The 23,345-nt window shown below is 43.3% G+C and overlaps 1 protein-coding gene across 1 annotated transcript in view; it reads left to right on the top strand.

Annotated features, from left to right (window-relative positions):
* Positions 1-23,345, top strand: part of trpm4a (transient receptor potential cation channel, subfamily M, member 4a) — a 116,904-nt gene that overhangs the window by 20,750 nt on the left and 72,809 nt on the right. The window contains exons 3-8 of the mRNA XM_037689315.1: positions 3,561-3,738; positions 13,996-14,176; positions 14,284-14,453; positions 14,556-14,733; positions 14,912-14,976; positions 18,407-18,625. Of these exons, the coding sequence (XP_037545243.1) occupies positions 3,561-3,738; positions 13,996-14,176; positions 14,284-14,453; positions 14,556-14,733; positions 14,912-14,976; positions 18,407-18,625 (991 nt within the window). The remainder of the gene's footprint in view (positions 1-3,560; positions 3,739-13,995; positions 14,177-14,283; positions 14,454-14,555; positions 14,734-14,911; positions 14,977-18,406; positions 18,626-23,345) is intronic.

The raw sequence follows: 23,345 nt of genomic DNA, 5'->3' as shown, positions 1-23,345 counted from the left end.
TACTTACTCCTTGTACTACTATTCCTACTTCGCGGTTTTTCACTTATCACTGGGCATCAGGGTATGGATCCCCCACGATAAATGAGAGACTACTGTAATGTTGAATTTATTCCAATATCCAGTATTTAATTAATTCCTGTAATGGTTTTACTGGTTCTACTGAACGGACACACTCATACTGATGAATCTGACATCAAACAAGCAAAAATTTCAGACACGTTCACACAACGCGTTTGAGTGAAACTGCAGTTTTTCTGCTGCAGTTCGCCATTCATTTACAGACAACAGCCTCGTTCTCTCTGAAACTGAAGGTTTCTGAATCCAGGTCAGAGTGGAGATTTTTAGGGGAACCCCCACAGAGTGTGAAATGCTCCAAGTGTGAAGATGCACATGTGCACTCCAGGCGGCTACAGTAAAAGGTTTTTCTGCACTAACAACAGTTATAATAAATGGCAGAGAGCAGAGTGTTTTTGTGCTGCTCACTGTTTTTCAGCATTGTAGGATCAAAACTAATAAGATCCAGGCTCCAAAGAGACGTTAGTGGTCCTGCTGCTCAGAGTGGCAGTAAAGGGTGGTCAGTTTAAGGTTAAAATCAGACACCACACTGAGCAGCAGGACCACGCTTTCCACAAAACAACTGCGCCAACTCTTGAAACTGTGCCTGCAGTCAACCTACTTCACATATGGGGAGCAATATTATAGGCAGAAACATGGGTGTGCTATGGGGTCTCCAGTTTCTCCTATTGTTGCCAACCTGTACATGGAGGAGGTAGAAAAGTGAGCCTTGACATCCTTTTCAGGGACACCACCAAGTCATTGGTTCAGGTATGTTGACGACACATGGGTTAAAATTAAATCTCAGGAAGTCCAATGTTTCACTGATCACATCAACTCTGTGGATAAATACATCAATTTCACACGAGAAGATGTAAAAATGGCAGGCTGGCTTTCTTGGACTGTGAGGTCTCAGTCTCGGATAGAGGACATTTGCAAACCGAGCTGTACCGCAAACCCACCCACACAGACCAGTATTTGCAGTTTGACTCCCATCACCCTCTGGAGCACAAGTTAGGAGTCATCAGGACTCTGTACCACAGAGCAGACAGCGTCCCCACTAACTCAGGAGCCAGGCAGAAGGAGAAATCCAGGAAAGAACCCAGACCAGTGGTCATTCTATATGTTGCGGGAGTTTCAGAGAAACTGAGACGTTTATTTTCTAAACACAACGTCCCAGTGACTTTTAAACCCCCAAATACATTACAGCAAAGACGGGTTCATCCCAAAGATCCAGTCCCCCGGCACAAACAGAGTAATGTTGTGTATGCTGTTCAGTGTCAGGAGGGCTGTGATCAGTCTTACATCGGGGAAACTAAATAGCCACTGGCCAAAAGGATGGCCCAGCACAGAAGCTCAACGTCATCAGGCCAGAACTCCGTGGTCTACACTCATCTCCAGGCCCGTGCTCACTCGTTCAGGGATGAAGATGTTCACATCCTTGATAGAGAGGAACAATGGTTTGAGAGAGGAGTAAAGGAGGCCATCTTTGTGAAAAGAAACAGTCCATCCAACAATTTTCAGTCAGGTCATCTGGACAATTTCTTTTTTTTTGTGTGCTGAAACATTTCACCTTCCATCCAGAAGGCTTCATCAGTCAAGGAAACACACAACACAAAACTGATTCTTCCCCCAACAGCTTAATCGAAAGTGGAACAAACCAGTTACGTTGGTGCTAAGATGAGCATGGACTTTGTTGGTTTTGAACCAGTTTGACATGACTGTCGACGAGGGAGAAGGCTGGCGCCGGAGGAGGGGGCCTGCCAAAGGGACCATCTTAGCACCAACATAACTGGGGCAGCTGTGGCTGAGTGGTTAGAGCAGTTGTCCTCCAATGCGAGAGTTGGGGGTTTGAATCCACCAGCAGTCACATGTCGAAGTGTCCCTGGGCAAGACACTGAACCCCTCATAGCCTCTGATGTGTGTCCCATCAGTGTATGAATGTGATCTAAAGCACTGATTAGTCTCTTTAGAATGATTTGTTCAATTAGCTTTGTAGAGATCTAGTAGAGTATTGTATGAATGGGTAAATGAGGACACAGATTGTAGTGTAAAGCACTTTGAATATCTTGAAATAAGATAGAAAGGCGCTATATAAGTATGGAGGGGGGCAGGTGTCGCTCTCGCTTTAGTTTACACTTTGTTGCATGCGAACTGTGAGTGACGTCCAGAGCGCATGGACATAAAAACAGCAGCAGAGGACAGAGGAGGTGACAGTCGGAGTTTATTTATTGTGTCAGCAGCAGAGGGGAGAGACACGGTTCATGCATGGCTCCCAATACGACAAGGCAGCCATATTTGTTCATAACTTTACTATTACACGTGACAAAATGAGAATGGTGAAAGAAAAAGAAAAAACTACTCCCTGCGACAAAAAAAGCTTTCTAGGGTCACACACACCCCCCATTACACCCCCGAGAAGGTGCTGCTTGTAAGACTGAGTTTATTACAGCTCCTCAGACTGACAAAGTCTTTTGGATTAAAGACGAAACGTTTCAAAAAGTTTTTTTTTTGTTTTTTTTTTACTTTTATTTTTTGAATCCACCTGATTTACCTTTGTTAGATTATGACAGAAACTTGTCTTTGTTTTGTATTTTCTGCTTTAAATGAAAAGTTTTATGTGAAATGGATAACTTTTTAATCTGCATTTTTACACCGGCATTATCATTTTATACTTTTTGTTTAGATCTTTTCCACATATAACGAAACACAGCTGATTATTTACTGATATTCTGCCATGTGGAAACTACCTATTTTGTCAAAGCACATGTGTATACCATACATATGTATGTACTGTATATGTACTGCCCATTTTCAGTATAGAGAATCTCAACTCATAGCATTTCGAATTTGTAGAATCTCGTCTGTCTCTTCTCATTCCTTCTTAACTTATTCAGCCATCTCAGCTAATGTGCTATTTGAATTTTAATAGGATGAATGTAGTATTTCCTTTTTTGAATAAGTATAAACTGTAAAACGATTTAAACTTCATCCATCCATCCAACCATCCAGCCTTCATCTTTACCCACTTCTTCCTTTTTGGGTCGCGGGGGTCACTGGTGCCCATGTCCAGCCAGCACTGTGTGAAAGGCAGGGGACACCTGGACAGGTCTCCAGTCCATCACAGGGACACATAGAGACAAACAAGACAACAACTCTCACTCACACCTAGGGACAATTTAGAGTTACCAGTCAGCCTAACATGCATGTTTTTGGTCTGTGGGAGGAAACTGGCATACCCGGAGAAAACCCAAGCATGCACTGAGAGAACATACAAACTCCACCAAAAAAAAAATCCCTGGCTGGGATTTGAACCAGGGCAACCTGCTCGCTGAGAGGTGGTAGCTCTACCAACTGCACCACCACTCTGCCACGATTTAAACTTAAAAATAAAAATACACATTTACCCCCAAAATTTTGAATATGTTTCAAAGTGTTAGAGACAAACAATCAGCTACAGATTTCTGGTCCGTATGTTTTATTTGTTTTTCTTGTTTGTGTGTCAGTGATAGTGGTGTCTGTCAGTGTGGTGGTGCACAGGAAGTCCATGATTCGGTGGCAACAGGGGACTCCTTTGGAGCAGCCATTGTCACGCAGTGGGACAGCAGTCAGCACTCATCTGAATATCCCACTGATGCTTTCGGAGAGCTGGAGTTTGCTGGACAAAGACGCAGACACAGCCACGTGAGTAACACTCATCCACATAAAAACACGTGCCTGTAAACAGAAAGATAAAAGCACACTGTTTGCTCCATTGGCCCAACCCCACTGAACTTGCAGAGGCTTAGATTACAACTCCTCCTTCTCTGCTCTTAGTGTAAAATAAGTCAGTTGGGTGTGGATGGTAGTTCTGAGAAAAACAGGGCTATGACTGTTGTTTTACTTTTCAACTGTTAGGTATGGACACAAATTTCAATCATAAATATTTTATGCTTGCAAATCCGTTTTATAACCTTGTAAAAAAGTGTGCTATGTAGATAGTAATTTGTGTGTGTATAAAAGAATTGTATTAGTAAATAATTACATGTTACAAATATTTTTGGGAAGGTGTGGTTACAGATACAAATCAACAAACTGTGTGAAACTCTGCCTGTTAGTTTCATTTTTAGTTTTACAAGTAAAAATTAAGACAAATTATGATCTCCTCCTTGAATTGCCACAGTTTGCGCACCTGGATGATCCTTGGAACTATGCTGTCAGGGGCAATTTTAATTTAAGCGATTCTGAAGACTTTTTAGGGACAAACAACAACAAGGAGCTCAGTGTCCCTTGCCCAGACATGGGTTACCAGGGCCTCACCCTGGAGCTGAGCCTGGGGGAGGGGCTCGTTGGTGGGCACCTGGTGACCGGGTCTCTACCCATGGGGCCCAATCGGGCTCAGACCGAAGGAGCAACATGGGTTTGCCTTCCTGTGGGCCCACCACTTGCAGGAGGGGCTGAAGGTGGCCTTGGTGCTCTGACCCTGACTTAACAAATCTGGCTCTTGAGACATGGAACGTGACTTCTCTGGCAGGGAAGGAGCCTAAGCTTTTACGTGCGATTGAGAGGTACGTGGCTCATGTCAATGCGCAGCATGGGCCCTGTCCTTGAGAGGGGCTGGACCTTGTTCGACTTTGGAGTTGCCCATGGTGAGAGGCGCCAAGCTGGTGTGGCTCTACTTTTAGCTCCCCGACTTGGTGCCTGTGTGTTAGAGTTTTCTCCAGTGGATGAGAGGGTGCTTTCTCTGCGCGTTTGTGTGTGGGGACGGGCTCTGACTGTTGTTTGTGCCTACGCGCCAAATGGCAGTTCAGAATATCCTGCCTTTTTGGAGTCCTTGGCGGGTACGCTGGGTACCTTTCTAAAAAAATCGGTACCTGTGTCGGTACCTTCACTTCGGTGTCGGTTTCTGAACGATTCTTTTTTCGGTATCAATTTTGTAATTACTATTAATTCTAACAAGAATAAAATTGCGTTACACATTACAGTACAAATTGTGAGTTTTATTTTTTAACTTTGGTATTTCTATTCCAAGCAGTTTTCTTACATAAAAATAAACAAATAATTTCCAGTTCAAAAGAACAGTTGCAAATAACAAGTGACATGTCAGTGTCTAATGCTCACTGCTATACACTGAGGACCTTTTCACTTAGCAGTTTTTCTTCAGAAAAATCAACATGTCTGCTTTCTCTAGACACAAACAAGCTCACTCCTGGCTGATGGTGTCTCCAGCAGTAGAAAATGTTTGCTCTGAGGGTGTGGATGGTTGTGGACCTGGTTGTCCAGTTTGATAGCATTGGCATAGTGTCCTTCACATCCCACCACCAGGTCACTGGATTCACTGAGGCTAGGGTTGATGGCAGGCATCTGCACCTCTGTGTCTCTGCCTGAATCTTCTCTGTGGTTCCCTGGGGTTTAGTGCTCTTATCATCTCTCTAATTGACATTAGAACGCAAAACATCAACAATAACATGGTTGTGTTATTATTGCTCAAAAAAACGTTACCTAGGCTGAAAAATAAAAGCTTAACTGGTCAACAATATCCTTTAATTTTTGCTTACCTCCACCTTGGATCCTCCACTGTAGAAAAAGCAGCAAACTTTTAACAACAAAGTTTGTGACTGTCCTGACTCCTGTCCCCCCCCCCCCCCCCTCGCTTTTCTTTTGTCTGTTTGTTCTCCTCAGGGTCAGAGGCTCCTGTGAGGAGAATGTAGTGGACTAGGCCCATGTCAAAAACTAAGTCTAAGGTCAAAAATCTTGACCTTAAGAACCTTGTGGGACAGGAACTGTCATTTCATTGATTTGAATCCAGAAATACAGGTTCACCCATCCTGAGACTTTCTCTCTTGAAGATTTAAGTGAAAAGAACACTCTCTGTTTTATTATCATTACTATTTTACAAATGTTGATAATCAAAGTGTCTTAGTTCAAACCATTTTAGATGTTGCAGTGAACTAATCAATTTTATTAACTGTGTAATGATTTTTTCTCACGCAAAATTAGAACTCATGTCAAAGCTGTTACAGAGTAATTATGCCTTTTCTGATTTCTGCTTTTGAATGAGCAAGTGTAAGTTGGTCCAAGGTTGGAGTCAAACGCAAAACAAGTTGTTGGCATGTTTTTAGAATCCTCTCAGACATAAATATAGAGGTTTTTGGCACCTGTTTCTGAAACGCGCCAAAACAAAACTCTCTCTGTCTGTGAGAACATTTCTGATCTTTCCATAACAATTCTTGCTGTCTTCTAACCTCTTACGTCACAAAACACACCCCGTCTGGTCGGTTCTGACCAATGGTAATACTCCCAGATGGACCGGAAAAGAGATCTTTAAAATGTCGGTACTTCCTGGTCTAACAGTTCTGGCTCTGCTCGAGATCTGTAAACTACACAGTTCTGTTAGAAGCTCTGGGATGGTGCTGGAACAGTTCTGGGACAGTTCTGTTCAGTTCTGATGGAGTGCTGTTGGAGTTCTGCTGGATACACAGTCCAACCAGTTCTGTGAGAGAAGCCCAGTTCTGTGAGAGACGGGATGATCCTGACATGACAACAGAGCTCTTCCGAGTTCCATGGGATTATAACATTTTTACTCGCCACTACTTCTGACGATTCACAGCATCCTAAGGAGACGCTGGACAGGTAGCGTTAACGGAGCTCCATATCTGCTGAGATAACCTCAGAAAGGTAACGAGTCAAGTTTCCTACCAAGCGTACCGGGGAGAGCTGGGTTCTGATGGAGAGTGTCAATTCTGGTGAACACTTCCCCTCCCATACCATCTTTACTCCCTCTAAACTTCTTTCCCATCTTTAAACTTTCTATCAAGTAGATATACTTCCAGATATTTAGAAATGTCTGTGTAAAATGCTCATCCACATCCGTGTGGGTAAAAGATCATAATTGTACAGTTTCATAAATGTCTGTGGTGAAGCAACGGAAAAATCATGGCCGTATGATTTTTCCTGATTGATTGCTTATGTTGTTATTTTCATAATTTGCCAAATTAATGTAAATGTTTGATGTTAAATTTTGATTCTGTAAATAAATGACCGCATTCATTTTGATGGGTCAAATATAAATGACGTCTCACGTTTGCATTTCCTTAAATTCAATGCACGTTTTATTCAGTCCAGAAAAATGAGGAATCCGCGTTAAATGATGAATATATCTGAGCATCTGTTCATCTACATATTGGTGGCCCGTCACGTGCTCGTAAATGGACTGTAACCGTGTAAACATTGATTTTACGTGTTGGCATGATAAAAAATAACAGTTCAAAACAGTGCATGTTTACGCAGCGTGCTGGAGCTGCGCCTTTGAAGCGAAACGCTGCATGTTCTAAGCGTTGGGCTAGTGATGTTAGAAGCTGAAATTGTGTCATTGAGTCTTGTGAAAGCTGACATTGTACGCCTGTTATGTTAACTAAGAGCTGATGAGCTGTGAAAAACGCTGCGTTCTGTTTAAACTGAGGTCCAAACGGACGGGAGGTTCGGTTCTGGACCGGCTCGGTTCTGGAAAATTCGGACGAGTTGTTTAAATAGCTAGAATGACGTTTTGTCACGGAGCGCCGTCTCCGTGCAGCTCAGAGAGTTGATTCGTTACATTTTTAACAGAAAAAGTGCATTTTGACAGTTTAAAAGACGAAAAAAGTGACGAACTGATTTTATGCTAATCTAGCATGCTGGTTGTTGCTAACGTTTCGTGGTTGGTTGAATATCGTTGTTGTGGAGCGCTCTGATTTGCTGAGGAGGGTGAATGCGTGCCTACGTAACTTCCTCTCAACCCTGCACTGCTTTTTCATTGGTGATTTCAGTCACGTGACCCGGAATTGGAAACTCTTTTTCGTAGGGAATAAAATCTGCTTTTTTAAGCTGAAAAGCGCTGCAAAGCTGTGTTCTGACACGGTGTTTAGGTTGTTCGAAGTCTAATTGATAAAATTTTGCCACGTTTGTGTAAAATATCCGTTCAGAAATGTTGATTTTAACCGAGGTTAGCCGAAGCTAACTTTAAGCTAAGCGGCTAGCAACAGGATGTCAACCGAACGCCACAGGAAGTTGTAGCTCCCCTAGTGGACAACACAAACAGTGTCGGAGTTAAAATTGTTGAGGTTGTACTGACATCTTCTGGAGAAGACGTGGGATCACAGGTTTCACTTCGTTTTTAGGTTATTTTAGTGAAATTAAACGTGTTTTCTTTTAAAGGCATTTTTGAGTTATTAACCGTTCCTCAAAGTTGAATAACCTCTGTTATCTTGCATTTTAAAAGTTATGAAGGTATTTATGCAGAGAGCATTTACCGAACAAATTTTTATTCACTGATAAATCCTTGAGAAACAGGTACAAAATAAAAATTTAGAAACTTTTAAATAAGATACAGTTACAGATATTCACAAAGTTGGAAAAAGTTTACTCATTTGCTAGAAGATAACGCACGTTTAATTGATAAATCACTAAATAAGAGTAAACTTATCAGGAAAAAGAGATTTTTCTGATTTTCTTTTACCACCTAAACATTTACATCTCCTATTTAATTTCTAAATAGCAGATAATGGCGGACGTAGAGGTAAACACTGACCCCTTACAATCCGGAGATGCTGTCCAGACAGCTGTACATATTTTAACAAATTCAATTGTTGGTAAACAATTAGAGCAATTGCTAGACCTTGATGATGATCAAAGATATGAGGAGCTGCAGAGGTTGTCAAAAGCAGCTAACGTGAAGGAGGACACAAAATCCAGCCGTGAACGGTTGGCAAAAATTTCTCTGCTTCTGAAGGCGGAACTGGACCGTCTGGTTGAACGAAATACCTTGCTGTTCAACGGATATGAGTCTGAAAAGGAGAGGTGTGACGAATTGTTAAATGCATCTGAGTTGCTGAAACAACAAATTCAGACTGATAGGGACCTCTCTAGGACTGAGCTGTCAGAACAGGCTCAATCATATGAGGAGAGGATTGCGGATAAGGAACGAGCGTACCAAGCCGCGTGTGCAGATAACAATATGTTACAAGCACAGTTGCAGGTGGCATTAAAGGAGCTGGACGATTGCAAAGCAGACAAGGAGATAATACTCCGAAATTGGCTGAATTTACAAAGTGAAAATCAGACAACACATGAGCGCCTGACAGCTTGTGAGGAGAGGCTTGCTACAGCTACAAACCTGATTTCTGACATGGAGCTAGCTGGTTTGAGACTCAGAGACGAACAGGGTCAGCTACAACCACCCCAGACAGGTGCTGTTGCACCTCCTCCCCTTAACCCTTATCAGCCACCCCCAACCCGGGGGATAAGGACGGGTCTGCACCCACTTGCACCTCTTCCTCCTAACGCCATGCGGCCACCCCCAACCCCATTTCGGGCGGCGGGGATGGACCTGCACCGATATCGACTCACTGAATCGGTATACACCATGCAGTCATCTCCATCCCCACCACGGGTGGTAGGGACAGACCTGCAACCACTTGCACCTCTTCCTCCTGACACCATGCGGTCCCCTCCACCCCCATCTCGGAGGGTGGGGACAGACCTGCACCAATATGCACCTCCTCCTACCAACCCTTATCAGCCACCCCCACCCCCACCATGGGCGGTAGGGGCAGGCCTTGACCAGTCTGCACCACCAGTCACACAAGTTAGACTGGTGATACAGTCTCCTTCAATGGATGATTTGCAGAAGATCTCAAAATATGTACAACGCTTCGTTCCCGGACCGATGGGGTCAGCTGGGACAAAAGCGTATCTCAAAGATCTGGAGTTCAGATTGAGATCTTATCCTAATGCTACGACAGAGGATAAGATCAGTCTGATACGGCTCACTTCGGACAGAGAGGTGTTCACCTTCATCGAGCGTCTACCTGATGCAACGAAGAGGGATTACAACCTTCTGTGTGAAGCTTTGATCAGAGAGTACGACCCCTGCACGGGACCTGCTGGTTTCCCAGCTGCAGACAAGGTCACGCAGGGTAAAACTGAACATCCAAAAGTTTATTACAAAAGATTCATTAACAAACAGTGAACATTAGGTGAACTGTTTAAGCAGCTGACCCGATGGATGGGCACATTTGTACAAGCTAAGCTTTATCTGTTACTGTCAATCTTTAGTTAGCTTCTGAGTTTAGCTAGCTACGTAGATAAAGTAAAGCTTTACACTAATATCTTAAAGTTAGCATTACATGGATTCTAGTTTCATTCACTGCGATGCACGTATTAAGCTGCAGTAATGTTAACGAACGTAAACTTATCAGCTGAAATTCCACACACAGCTCCGTCCTCAGAGTTCTTTGATGAAGACGAGTCCGGTCATGGAGATAATGAATCAGGCCGTTCAACACTCACAGGCTGACTTTAATGCTGAGAGAGGAGGAGGGGGGAGGCTGCTGTCCTTCTCTTTCCTTGCAGAAAAACACGGAGCAACTTTCTGCTCGTAAATTTAAGCCATTCGACAACACACGCGTTACACACGTGAACCCCTTCTGTGGGCATAATCAGCACCATAGACATACAAGCCGTACGGCTGCTCTATACAGCTCTGGGTGTAAACACGTAGTCTGTTTGTCATATGTCTGTGTTTTACCTGCCAGCGTGCTGAAACCATGTGACACATTACAGCCAATACCGAAACTTGACACCAAAAGAAGAGTGACGTTTCAATCCATACACTGACCAATGTAGTTCAGTCAGTGCTATAAAAGAACCTCGGTTCGGTATACAGTCTTATTGGCGCGGGTGTTGGAAGGTGTACCAGCTGGGGACTTCTTTATTCTGCTGGGGAACTTCAATGCACATGTGGGTAATGACAGTGTGACTTGGAGGATTGTGATTGGGAGGATCGGCCTCTCTGATCTGAACCCGTTGTTGGACTTCTGTGTTAGTCATAGCTTGTCCATCACTAACACCATGTTTGAACACAAGGGTGTCTATAAGTGCACTTGGCACCAGGATGCCCTGGGTCGTAGATCGATGATTGACTTTGTAGTCATGTCATCTGATTTGCGGCTGTTTGCTTTGGACACCCAAGTTAATAGAGGAGCTGAGCTGTCAACTGATCACTACCTGGTAGTGAGTTACATAAGATGGCGGGGGGGAGATGTTGGACAGACCCACACGTGTAGTGAGGGTTTGCTGGGAATTCCTAGCAGAAGAATCCATCAGAAAGATCTTCAACTCATACCTCCAAGACAGCTTTAACCGCATCCCAGCTGAGGCGGGGGACATTGAGACCGAATGGGCCATGTTCCGCACCTCAATTGCAGCTCCACAGCTGAGACAGCTCCACAGCTGTCTTGAGCTGTGGCCACAAGGTTGTCAGTGCTTCTCGTGGTGGCCATCCTCAAACTTGGTTGTGGACACCCCAGGTTAAGGAGGCTATCAAGCTGAAGAAGGAGTCCTATTGGGCCTTTTTGGCTGGTGGGACTCCGGAGGCAGCTGAGGAGTAGCAGAGGGCCAAGTGGCCTGCAGCCTTGGTTGTTGCTGAGGCAAAAGCTCGGCAGTGCAAGGAGTTTTGTGAAGCTTTAGATAAAGATTCTTGGTTGGCTCTGAGGAGATTCTGGCAAACCATCAGACGACTAAGAAGGGGAAAGCAGCACTTCACTAACACTGTTCAGTGAAGGTGGGGTGCTGTTAACCTCACTAGTGATGTTGTCAAGAGGTAGAATGAATACTTCTCAGATCTTCTCAATCCCACCAGTCTTCCATGGAGGAAGCTTAGTCTGGGACTTTTCTGTCCATAACTGTGGCTAAGGTCATCGAGGTAGTTAAAAAGCTCGGCGGCAGCGGAGCTCTGGGGTGGATGAGGTTCACCTTGATTTCCTTAAGGCTCTGGATGGTATGGAGCTGTCTTGGTTGACAAACCTTTGAAACATTGTGTGGACATTGGGAGCAATGCCAATGGATTGGTAGACTGAGGTGGTGGCTCCCCTCTTCAAATAGGGGGACTGGAGGGTGTGTTCCATTTATAAGGGCATCACCCTCCTTAGCCTACCTGGTAAAGTCTATTCAGGGGTACTGGAGAAGTGAATTTGATCATTGGTCGAGCCTCAGATCCAGGAGGAACAATGCGAGTTCTGTCCTGGCCATGGAACACTGGATCAACTCTTTACCCTCACTAGGGTCCTCAAGGGGTCATGTGAGTTTTCCCATCTAGTCTACATGTGTTTTGTGGACTTGGAGAAGGCTTTCAATTGTGTTCCTTGAGGTACACTGTGGGGGTGCTCTGTGAGTATGAGATTGGGGGCCCATTGCTATGCAAGCGGTGCAAGAGTTTGGCTCGCATTGCCGGTAGTAAGTCTGACCGCTTCAGTGTGAGAGTTGGACTCCACCAGGGATGCCTGTTGTGACAGATTCTGTTCATAACTTTGATGGACATAATTTCTCAGTGCAGCCAGGGTGTCAGAGGGAGTCCAGTTTGGTGGCCTCAGGATTCCTTCTCTGCTATTTTCGGATGATGTGGTCCTGTTGGTGTCATAGTGCCATGATCTTCAACTTTCACTGGAGTGTTTTGCAGCCCAGTGTGAAGCAGCTGGGATAAGAATCTGCACCTCCAAATCTGAGGCCATGGTCAAGGGCGAGGTTCTGCCTCAAGTGGAGGAATTTAAGTATCTTGGGGTTTTGTTCATGAGTGAGGGAAAAATGGAACATGATTGACAGACAGATTGATGCAGCATCTGCAGTATCGCGACCTCTCTGCCAGTCCTTTGTGGCAAAGAGGGAGCTGAACTGTAAGGCAAAGCTCTCTGTTTACCATTTGGTTTACATTCCTACTCTCTCCTATGGTCACAAGCTCTGGGTACTGACCGAAAGAATGAGATTGCAAATGCAGGCAGTTGAAATGAGCTTCCTCCACAGGGTAGCTGGACTCTCTCTTAGAGATAGGGTGAGAAGTTCAGTTATCCGGGAGAGACTCGGAGTAGAAACACTCTCTCTGTTGGCCTGTGAAAGCCTTGGACTCCTCCCAGAAAAGCTGGAAGAGTTGGCTATTGAAAGAGATGTCTATGCCTCCCTGCTCAAGTTGTTATCCCCGAGACCTAACTTCGGAATAAGCGGAAGGTAATGGGTGGCTGGATGGATGGATGGATGGATTGCTGGATGGATGGATGGATGGATAATTGTAGTTTTACATGACATCATCTCTTTGTAAACATAATCTATAGTTATGTAAAGCATTTAATGATTCATGTACACATAGCTATCAGCACCAATCAGATAGAGAATGAGACATCAACTGAAAACTTTTTAAAGCAAGATAATAATAATAATAATAATAATAATAATAATAATAATAATAATAATAATAATAAAATAAATAATAATTATTATTATGGTAATAATAAAATGTAAAAGTTGTCACCCTGATGACCTTTGGTTCATATACTATTAGGACAGACAACTTCCTAAAATTTAAATAATAAACTCATTTTTGTGAGATAGACACTTGATAAAGAAAACCTGTGACACAGTATGAGATTTAGTCTGAACCATGCCTGACAGAACAAAATCCCAGATACAAGCAGTGGAACTGATCTTCCATTGTAGGGTGGCCAGACTCAGCTTTAGAGAAAGGGTGAGGAGCTCCATCATGTCAGGGGAGCTCAGATTAGATTCACTTCTCCTCTGTATTAAAAGAAGCCAGATGGGGTTGTTCAGGTATCAGAATAGCATACTTCTTGGACACTTCTCTTTAGAGGTCCTCCAGGCACGTTCCACTGGGAGGAGACCCTTGGACACAGCCAGATCTCACTCGAGGGATTATATATCTTTTCTAGCCTGCTGAGAACGCTTTGGAATACCCCAGTAGGAGCTAAAAAGTGTCACTAGGAATACAAATGCCTGGGTTTACTTCCTGGACCTGTTGCCCCCAAGATCCAACCACAGGCAGGATATGGATAAATGGATGGTTGTGTGGGGACTTTATTGTATTTTGTCATATATTATGCCTGAGTATAATGCATCAGCTATCACCTCTGTTCTGTTTAGTTTCTGCGGCTTTCGTCTGACACACAACCGCATATCATCTACAACCTGATGACGACACACTGGGGTCTGCCCTTGCCCAACCTGGTGGTGTCAGTGGTAGGGGGAGAAGGTCAAGGAAAGATTAAGTCATGGGTGAGAGATATCCTGAGAAAAGGGTTGGTTAGGGCTGCACAGAGCACAGGTAAGCACACTCTCAAAAGGAAGTCTCTTACTTTAACTTTAAAATTTTTATTCGGCATGTCCTGCACGTGTTGAGTCACATCATATTGTAACAAACTTTCTGTCCAGGGGCCTGGATTTTGACAGGGGGTCTCAGAGAGGGTGTGTCCCGCTGTGTGGGTGAAGCTGTGAGAGACCATGGCGCTGCAGCTACAGCTCTGTCCCAGAAAAAAGTCATAGCTATTGGTGTGGCCCCCTGGGGTCTGGTCCACAACAAGCAGCAGCTGGTCAATGCTAAGGTACCCCATGCATCATTCTACAGGAGGATGGGAGGAGTCAGGTTCACTAAAACTTCAGCATGATGATAGCAGCTGTGCTAACCTTTTGGTGTCTGTTTGAAGGGGAGTTTTCCTGCTCGTTACTATGTCCACAACTCATCACATGACTCCAATTGCTTGGACAACAGTTATCAAGCTTTCCTTCTGGTGGACAATGGAACAGTTGGTCAGTGGGGGGGCGAGAAAGCTTTTCGTTCTAAACTGGAAGACTACATTTCCAATCAGCGCACAGGCATTTGGGGTGAGGTGATTTTTAGTCTTTTGTAATTTTTCTTTGTGTTCATAAAGGTTAGACATTTTTTTATTAAGAAATATTGGGTTGTCAATGTGTTGCTCACCAAAGTTTTTTATTTTATTTTTCTTTCTTGCTTATTAATTTTCTTTCTGACTTATTAAAACTTATCTTTGTCCAACAATAGGTAGTGGCAGTATTGAAATCCCAGTTCTTTGCATGCTCATCTCAGGAGATGCCAGCATGCTGGAGGTAAGGAAAATGTCCATTACATTCCTACTAAACAAACCTACTAACATAGAGTGATATAAAATTGTTTTTATCCAATAATGTTCAGTCAGGTCATCTGGACAGCCCTCCAGATAGATGGCAAAACGTCTCTCCACAAAAAAGAAACCGTCCAGATGACCTGATTGAGCATTATTGGATTTTGTACCTGGATGATTGAGCATGAACTTTGAAAAATTGTTATAGTTTTTCCCCAAATCTCTTTTTTTCCCCTCTAAATTCCATGTTTTATAATGTTTGAAAGTTAGACATACTGTAGTTTAAATATGTTTGGGGCGGCTGTGGATGAGCGGTTAGAGCTGTCGTCTTCCAATGCAAGAGTTGGGGGTTTGAATCCACCAGCAGTCGCATGTCTAAGTGTCCCTGGACAAGACACTGAAACCCTCATTGCCTCTGATGTGTGTCCCATCAGTGTATGAATGTGATCTAAAGATCTGATTAGTCTCTTTAGAATGACTTGTTCAATTAGCTTTGTAGAGATCTAGTAGAGTGCTGCATGAATGGGTAAATGAGGACACAGATTGTGTTGTAAAGCACTTTGAGTGTCTTGATAATATAGAAATGCACTATAAAAGTACAGTCCATTTACCATTTGTGTCAGCCCATTCACAAGCAAACCTAAAAAATAATGTAAAACTATATAAACCATTTATTTAATTACCGGTAAGTCAAGTCAAGTCAGCTTTATTGTCAATTTTCCTTGTGTACAAGACATACAGAGAATGGGGGTGGGATTGGTATTACAATCAATGGTTTCTGGATGAATGGGCAAAGAAGGAACTGAGTTCAGCTTCCTGACAGCCTGGTCGATTAATCTACCCATGAGACTCCACAGTTTCCTTCATGATGGGAACAAACTGAGTAGGCTGTGTGATGGGTGGGATCGCATACAATACAATACAAAACTTTGCGAGACAGACAAGTGTTGTTGTGTCCTGGAGAGAGAGGAAAAATGTGCAAATGATCTTCTACATTATTCAACAGTGATGCAGTCTGTCAAAATGCTCTCAGTGGTTCCCTGTAGAAGGTGATGGGGGGTGAGGGCTCAGGTGCTTCTCAATTTGAGGAGGAAAAATGAGGCGCTGTTGAGTAATGCAATGTTCTTGGTCCAGTAGAGGTCCTCAGTGACCTGCACCCCCAGGAATTTGGTGCTGCTCACCCTCTCCACAGCAGCACCATAGCTCAGAGGAGCATGCTGTTTATGTGTTCTCCTGAAGTCCACAACAATCTCCTTCATCTTTGCCCATGACAAGGTGGCTCACCTTGCCCCTCTAGTATTTTATCCCAGTTGCTGATGAGAACCATCACAATTGTGTCATGAAAAAGTTGGAACTTTTAGGGGCCGTTTACACGGCACGTATTTTGAGTGCATCCGCAGCTTTCTCTCTGCGGTTCTGCTGATCATTTACATGACACCAGTGGCCCCCCTCTTTGAATCCGGAGGTTTTTCAACCCACCTTCCAGAGTGGAGGTTTTTCGCTGACCCCCCGCTGATAATGTAAACATCTCCCGCTGAGGCTTTGTGTTAAACCACATGCGCACACACACACGCGGACAGACGCTATATTTCTATCAACATGGCGGTGAATACACTGCTTTCATAACTACGACTGATGGAATATATTTTAATCTCGTAGTTAATCTACGTCAGATTTGTGCTGTGACCGACATCTGTGTTGGAAGAGACACAGTGTGATCCACTTCTAATATCGCTGTTTATAGAATGTGGCACGCGCACACCTCGCGCTGCACTATAACATAAATGTGCTAAATAACAACAGTTTAATAATAATAAACAGTATTTATGTTAGTGTGAGAGATAATGAAGCTCTGAGCTAAATGAAGCTATCTGGACATTATGTAATTCAAATTTAAAATGATGCTAAACATATTGTGTGAACACTAAAGTTGAAAATGAAGACATCAGGTTTAATTTTTATTTATTTATTCAACACCACAAACTATGTCACACAAACACTGACAATTAAACTGAACACACTATTAAAACACGTTAACTGAACTTGAATGGATTGAATAAAAGAAATGAGGGGAATTTTAAATTAATAGTTCATCCATCCAACAGCTCTCTTCGACGTCCTCCTGCAGTTCATCTGGGCCGAGTCTCGTTCAGAACCGGTCCGTCTGGTAGAAAGACAGCTTCTTCTTCTTTCAGGAAAAATAAAACTCAGTTGGTTGTTTTGTAACCGAAGTAAACACAAACTAACATTATTAAGAATGTTGATTTACCTGCAGAATCCAGCTTTAACTTGTTGTTACGTTACGTTGTTGTTAGATGGTTAGCCCAGAGGAAAACAGCGTGCCGAGGCAGCACGCATGCGCATTAGGTGAAGGTACAAAATTCACAGCGCCATCTAATGACCCGGCATGGTAACTACAGCGGATTCGGGTAGGCGGGGGGGAATCCTCCGGATGCATGTAAACCCAAAATGTGACCGTGTCAACGCAAATCTTTTCCTCTAATTAACATACAAAAAAAAAAAACATGTTTCCTACCATCGTGTCCGTGTAAATAGGGCCTTAGTCTGTGTGCAGTCGTGGGTAAGGAGGATGGAGAAGTCATCTCATCACACACCCCTGGGAGACCTCTGTGTTCAGAGTGTTGGTACTGGATGTGTTGCTGTCAACCCTGTTGTTCAGTCAGGTCATCTGGATGGTTTATTTTTTTGTTGAGATGTTTTGTCGTTCATCCAAAGGACTTCATCAGTCTGAGGAGCAAAACAAACTGAGTCCCACAAGCAGCACACCCACATAATGGACCAACCAGTTTGCTGGTGACAAATTGACCTGACTGAACTTTGTTGGATTTTCTACCTGGATTATTGAGCATGAACTTTGGTGTTTTGAACCACTTTGCCATGGCTGCCTCAGAGGAGTTGACGGGGGAGAGGATGGACCCCAGAAACCATCATATCACCAGCAAACTGGTTGATCTACTTTGTGGGTGTGCTGCTTGTGGGACTCAGTTTGTTGTGGCTCGTCAGACTAATGAAGTCCTTTGGATGAAGGATGAAACGTCTCAACAAAAACAAATAAAAAAGAAACTGTCTAGATGACCTGACTGGACTTTGTTGGGTACCTCTGTTCTTCTCCACAGTGTAATTTCTACCTACTTGAATATCTTGCACACAAACATTAAGGTTTATTTGCATCTTCTGTTCAGTTTTTGTGCAGAAAAAGACACTCATCTTGATTACAATAAGCACCCACTATTCAAATCCCTCAGCGACAGGGGACATTGACGTACCACTTTACATTAGCATCCATACAGAAACTGTTAAATATGTTTTCAAGTGTCAGTTGTGTTTGATGTTATCCTTTTCAGCTCACAACTTTTTCAAAAGATACAATCTCTATTGTTGTTTTGTTGACTCAGAGACTAGACACGTCCCTGAAGAGAGCAACGCCATGGCTGGTCCTCGCTGGTTCTGGTCCAGCTGCTGATTTCATCGGTGACCTGCTGGATAATTTTTCCTCTCAGCCAGCAGAGGGGGAGTCTGCAGGAGGTTTCACCACAGAGTTCTGTGACAAGGTCCGAGAAAAGATCCGGAAATACTTTCCGACCGAGACCAAGCTGGAGAGACTGGTAGAAAGTGTGAGTGTGCTTATTTCTTTAAACGGGCTGTGAAAGTTATCACTCACCAATAGACATTTTAGGGGCAGTGGGGGAACACATCAGACCATTGCATGGGCTTTGAACAAAACTCCAAGTCTTCTGATCAAAAGACAACTTCTGTACCACTGATCCAAAGTCATAGCACAAACACACCCCAGAAAAAGTAGATGCCATTTACTGCATTCTAGTGTATTTTAACAGTTGTTTAACATCTACGTTTAATTACACAAGTAAACACTTGATTCATTAAATATGAAAGCATGGCACAGTGCTGTCTCCTCAGAAGAGTTTTACCATAAAAATGCAGGTTTTTCCAGTACTGGGTTGGAGAAATAAAAACATCTGGTTGTGTGATTCACATTCATTCAAGTGATGACTTGGTATTTTTTGTTTGACTTGTCCAACTGGGTGTTTGTGACATGTACAGTGCATCTGGAAAGTAGTCACAGCGCTTCCCTTTTGCTACATTTTATTATGTTACAGCATTTTTCCAAAATGGGAAGAAAATTTAAAAAATCCTAAAACATCTTCACACAACACTCCTTAATGCAACATGAACATTTTTTTTTTGAGGTTTATAAATTTATATAAAAAAAATAAAACATAAGAAACAAACATGTACTCAACCATCCTTAGTACTTAAGGTTGTTTTCACACCTGATAGTCCGGTAGACTTGGTTCGGTTGGGGACCAATATTCATAATATTTTGTTTATATTTGAGCTGGTGCATTTGCATTTACACTGCACTGTGCAGTCGAGTCAACCTGTTGAACCAACCTGTTCCCCCGCTCGCCTGTGGTGGCGCTGCACCAAGAACTACTGAAAGAAACGACACAAAAACCTCTGAAGACACTTCTTCTTCTTCTGGACCGAGACCTAGGTTTTAGCCCGGGCCAGAGTTCGCCTTTTTGTTCCATGACAGAGTTCGATGGCGCGTTCACACCTCCCCAAACGAACCGGACTTCCTAGGAAAACGAGGTAGAGTTCAATTAAAGCAGACTAAACAGGGCTGGTGTGAATGCACCCTAAGTATTCCCAGACTTTGTTTGATGCTTTGTTGTTGCACCTTTAACAGCAATCACAGCCTCAAGCTTGACTCAACTTTATTTGGGCAGTTTGGCTCATTCCTCTTTGCAGCACCTCTCAAATTGCAACAGGTTGAATGGGAAGCATCGGTGCTCAGCCATTTTCAAATGTCTCCAAAGATGAATCTGTTTCAAGTCTGGACTCTGGCTGGGTCTGTCCAGGACCTTCACAGAGTGGTCCTGAAGCCACTCCAGGACTTTCACAGAGTGGTCCTGAAGCCATTCCAGGACCTTCACAGAGTGGTCCTGAAGCTCCTCCTTTGAGATCTTGGCCATGTGCTTTGGGTTGTTGTCCTGCTGAAAAATGAACCATCATTCATCATGAGGTTGAGCTCTCTGGAGCAGGTTTTCATCTAGAATGTCTCTGTGCATTGCTGCATTCATGTTTCCTCTATCCTGACTCGTCTGCCAGTTCCTGCTGTTGAAAAACATTGCCATAGCATGATGATGCCACTACCATGCTTCACTGCAGTGATTGTATTGGCCTGGTGATGAACAGTGCGTGGTTTCCTCCTAACATGATGTCTGGCATTCAAGGTCAAGGTCAAGGTCAAGGTTTTCTTTATTGTCATTCGCATCTCATGTGTTACATGTGGTGGAATGAAATTGTGTATACGAGGTCCCAGTTACATCCAACTTACATATAAATTGTAAAGAAAAATATTAATAAGATCTAAGATATGAACTAAGAAATACACTAAACTAAGAACACACTAAGCACTACCAGTGCAAAAACAATATGCTGAACAACAGCAGCACGAACATGAGTTTGTGTGAACAGATGAGCACGAATGAACACAGCAACATGAAATAAATCAGCAGCATGAGGTCAGCAGCATGGATAATCAGCAGTACATATCCACAATCAAGTGGCATTACAGTGATTTTTTTCACAGTGATAATCCTGGGTAGAAATTCATGAGTCTAACAGCTTCAGGGTAGAAGCTGTTCATCAGTGTAGTGGTTTTACACTTAATGCTCCTGAACCTCCTTTTTGAGGGGAGCGGGGCAAAAAGTGTGTGCTGGGTGATGCAGGTGGCCCTCTTCCTGCATCTGGAGGTGTAGATGCCTGTGATGGTGGGGAGACTGACTCCCACAGACTTCTGTGCAGCCTTCACCACTCTCTGCAAAGCTTTTCTTTCTGCAGCTGTGCAGCCTCCATGCCACACGTTGATGCTGGAGCACAGGATGCTCTCCACTGCACACCTGTAGAAGGAGGTGAGGACTGAGCTTCCCAGACCAGCTCACCTCAGCCGCCTGAGGAAGTAGAGTCCCTGATGAGCTTTCTTGATCAGGCTGGTAGTGTTGCTGCCCCAGCTGAGGTTGTCATTCAGGTGCACACCCAAGTACGTGTAGCTGGAGACCACTTCTACTGCAGATCCTCCTATGTTTGGGGGTGGGGTGGTGGGGTAGGTGTGTTTGTTCTGTCTGAAGTCCACAATCATCTTTGTCTTCTTTACATTGATGTTAAGTTGTTCTTCCTGCACCATCTCTCCAGCTGTTCCACCTCCTGCCTGTAGCTGGACTCATTGTTGTTTGTGATGCATCCAACCACAGCTGTATAATCTGCAAACTTTACAATATGACAGCCTGGATGGGTAGGTGCACAGTCATACGTGAGCAAAGTGAACTGGAGGGGGCTCAGCACATATCCCTGAGGGGAGCCAGTGCTGAGGGTTGTAGTGGAGGAGGAGAAGTTGTGGATCCTCACTAACTGTGGTCTGCTTGTTAAGAAGTCTAGGACCCAGTTGCAAATGGAGGGGCTTAGTCCTAGTGTGAGTAGTTTGTCCATCAGGGTTTGAGGCATCATGGTGTTGAAGGCAGACGTGAAGTCCACAAAGAGCATCAAATAGTGATGAGTGAGTGATGAGTCCCTAGGGCAGGGCTATTCAACTGGCGGTTCACGGTCCACTTCCGGCCCACAGGTGGCTTCCGTCAGGTTCCCCTCATTAAAATATATACTGTATACTTTGTACATATATACATATATTATTAGTATTATTTTTATATATATTTATTTTTGGTTCTGGGTTTGGGTTCTGTTTATTGCATTTATGATTCAATGCAATAAAATACACAAATTTAAAGGTAACAGATTATTGTAAACTTTGGTTCATGATTTTAATCGCTGGATGTCCGGCCCCTGAGCTGTTGGCTTTCAGAAACTGCGACCCCCTGAGCAGTTTTGTTGAATAACTCTGACCTAGGGCAATGTACACCCCTGCCTTTATAGTCTGTCATGCACTTAATGCCCTTCAACATGCTCCATGGGTCTTATGTGAGGATATATGACCCTGGATCCTCTGGCATTCACACCAAAAAGTTCAATCTTTGTCTCATCAGACCAGAGAACAAAGTCCATGCTCAATAATCCAGGTATACAATCCAACATTTTTCAGTCAGACCTGACTGAAAAATGTTGGATTGTATACCTGGATTATTGAGCATGGACTTTGTTGTTTTCAACCAGTTTGACACGACTGTCAACAAGGAAGAGGGCCGGCAATGGAGGAGGGGGCGTGACAAGAGACCAACTTAGCACCAACATAACTGGTTTGTTCCACTTTGGAGTAAGCTGTTGGGGGAAGAATCAGTTTTGTTGTGTGTTTCCTTGACTGATGAAGCCTTCTGTATCGAAGTCAAAACATTTCAGCACAAAAAAAGAAACTGTCCAGATGACCTGACTGAAAAATGTTGGATCAAACCAGAGAGTTTTGTTTCTCATGGTCTCAGAGTCCTTCTGGAGCTTTTTGTCCAACTCCTGACAGGCTGCCATGTTCCTTTTATTAAAGAGTGGCTTTCTTCTGGCACTGTACCATACAGTCCTGATTGGTGTATTGCTGCAAAGATGGTTGTCCTTCTGGAAGGTTCTCCTCTCTCTACAGAGAAATGCTGGAGCTCTGACAGAGTGACCATCAGGTTCTTGGTCACCTCCCTGACTAAGGCCCTTCTCTCCCAATTGCTCAGTTTAGACAGTCAGCCAGCTCTAGGAAGAGTCCTGGTGGTTCCACACTTCTTGCATCAATGAATGATTGAGGACACTGAGCTCAATGTGACCTTCAAAGTAGCAGAAATGTTTCTGTATTGTTCCCCAGATTTGTTCCTCAACACAATCCTGTCTGGAGATTTACAGACAATTCCTTGCTTGGTGTTTGTGCTCTGACATCACTGTCCACTGTTGGATCTTCTATAAATAGGTGTGTGTCTTTCCAAATCAAGTCCAGTCAACTGAATTTACCACAGGTGGACTCCAATTAAGTTGTAGAAACATCTCAAGATGATAAATAGAAACATGCATCTGAGCTCAAATGTCGTCTTCATGGCAAAAGCTGTGAATACTTATGTAAATGTGATTTCTTAGTTTTGTATTTTTTTTATAAATTTTCAAACCTTTTAAAATGTTTCTGGGGGTTGTTATTATGGGGTGTTGTGTGTAAAATTTAGAGGGAAAGAATAATTTATTTTATTTTGGAATAAGGCTGTAACATAAAGTGAAGCGCTGTGAATACTTTTTATTATATATTTTTTTATAAATTTTATTCATTTCATTTAAAAACATGACAAATAAAAAAAAAAAAACAAAATATATATATATATATATATATATATATAT

The sequence above is a fragment of the Nematolebias whitei genome, chromosome 15, assembly GCF_014905685.2.
Source record: "Nematolebias whitei isolate Nwh7 chromosome 15, NemWhi1, whole genome shotgun sequence".
In the NCBI taxonomy this organism is placed as follows: domain Eukaryota; kingdom Metazoa; phylum Chordata; class Actinopteri; order Cyprinodontiformes; family Rivulidae; genus Nematolebias; species Nematolebias whitei.
This window is presented reverse-complemented; position numbering and strand designations above follow the sequence as displayed.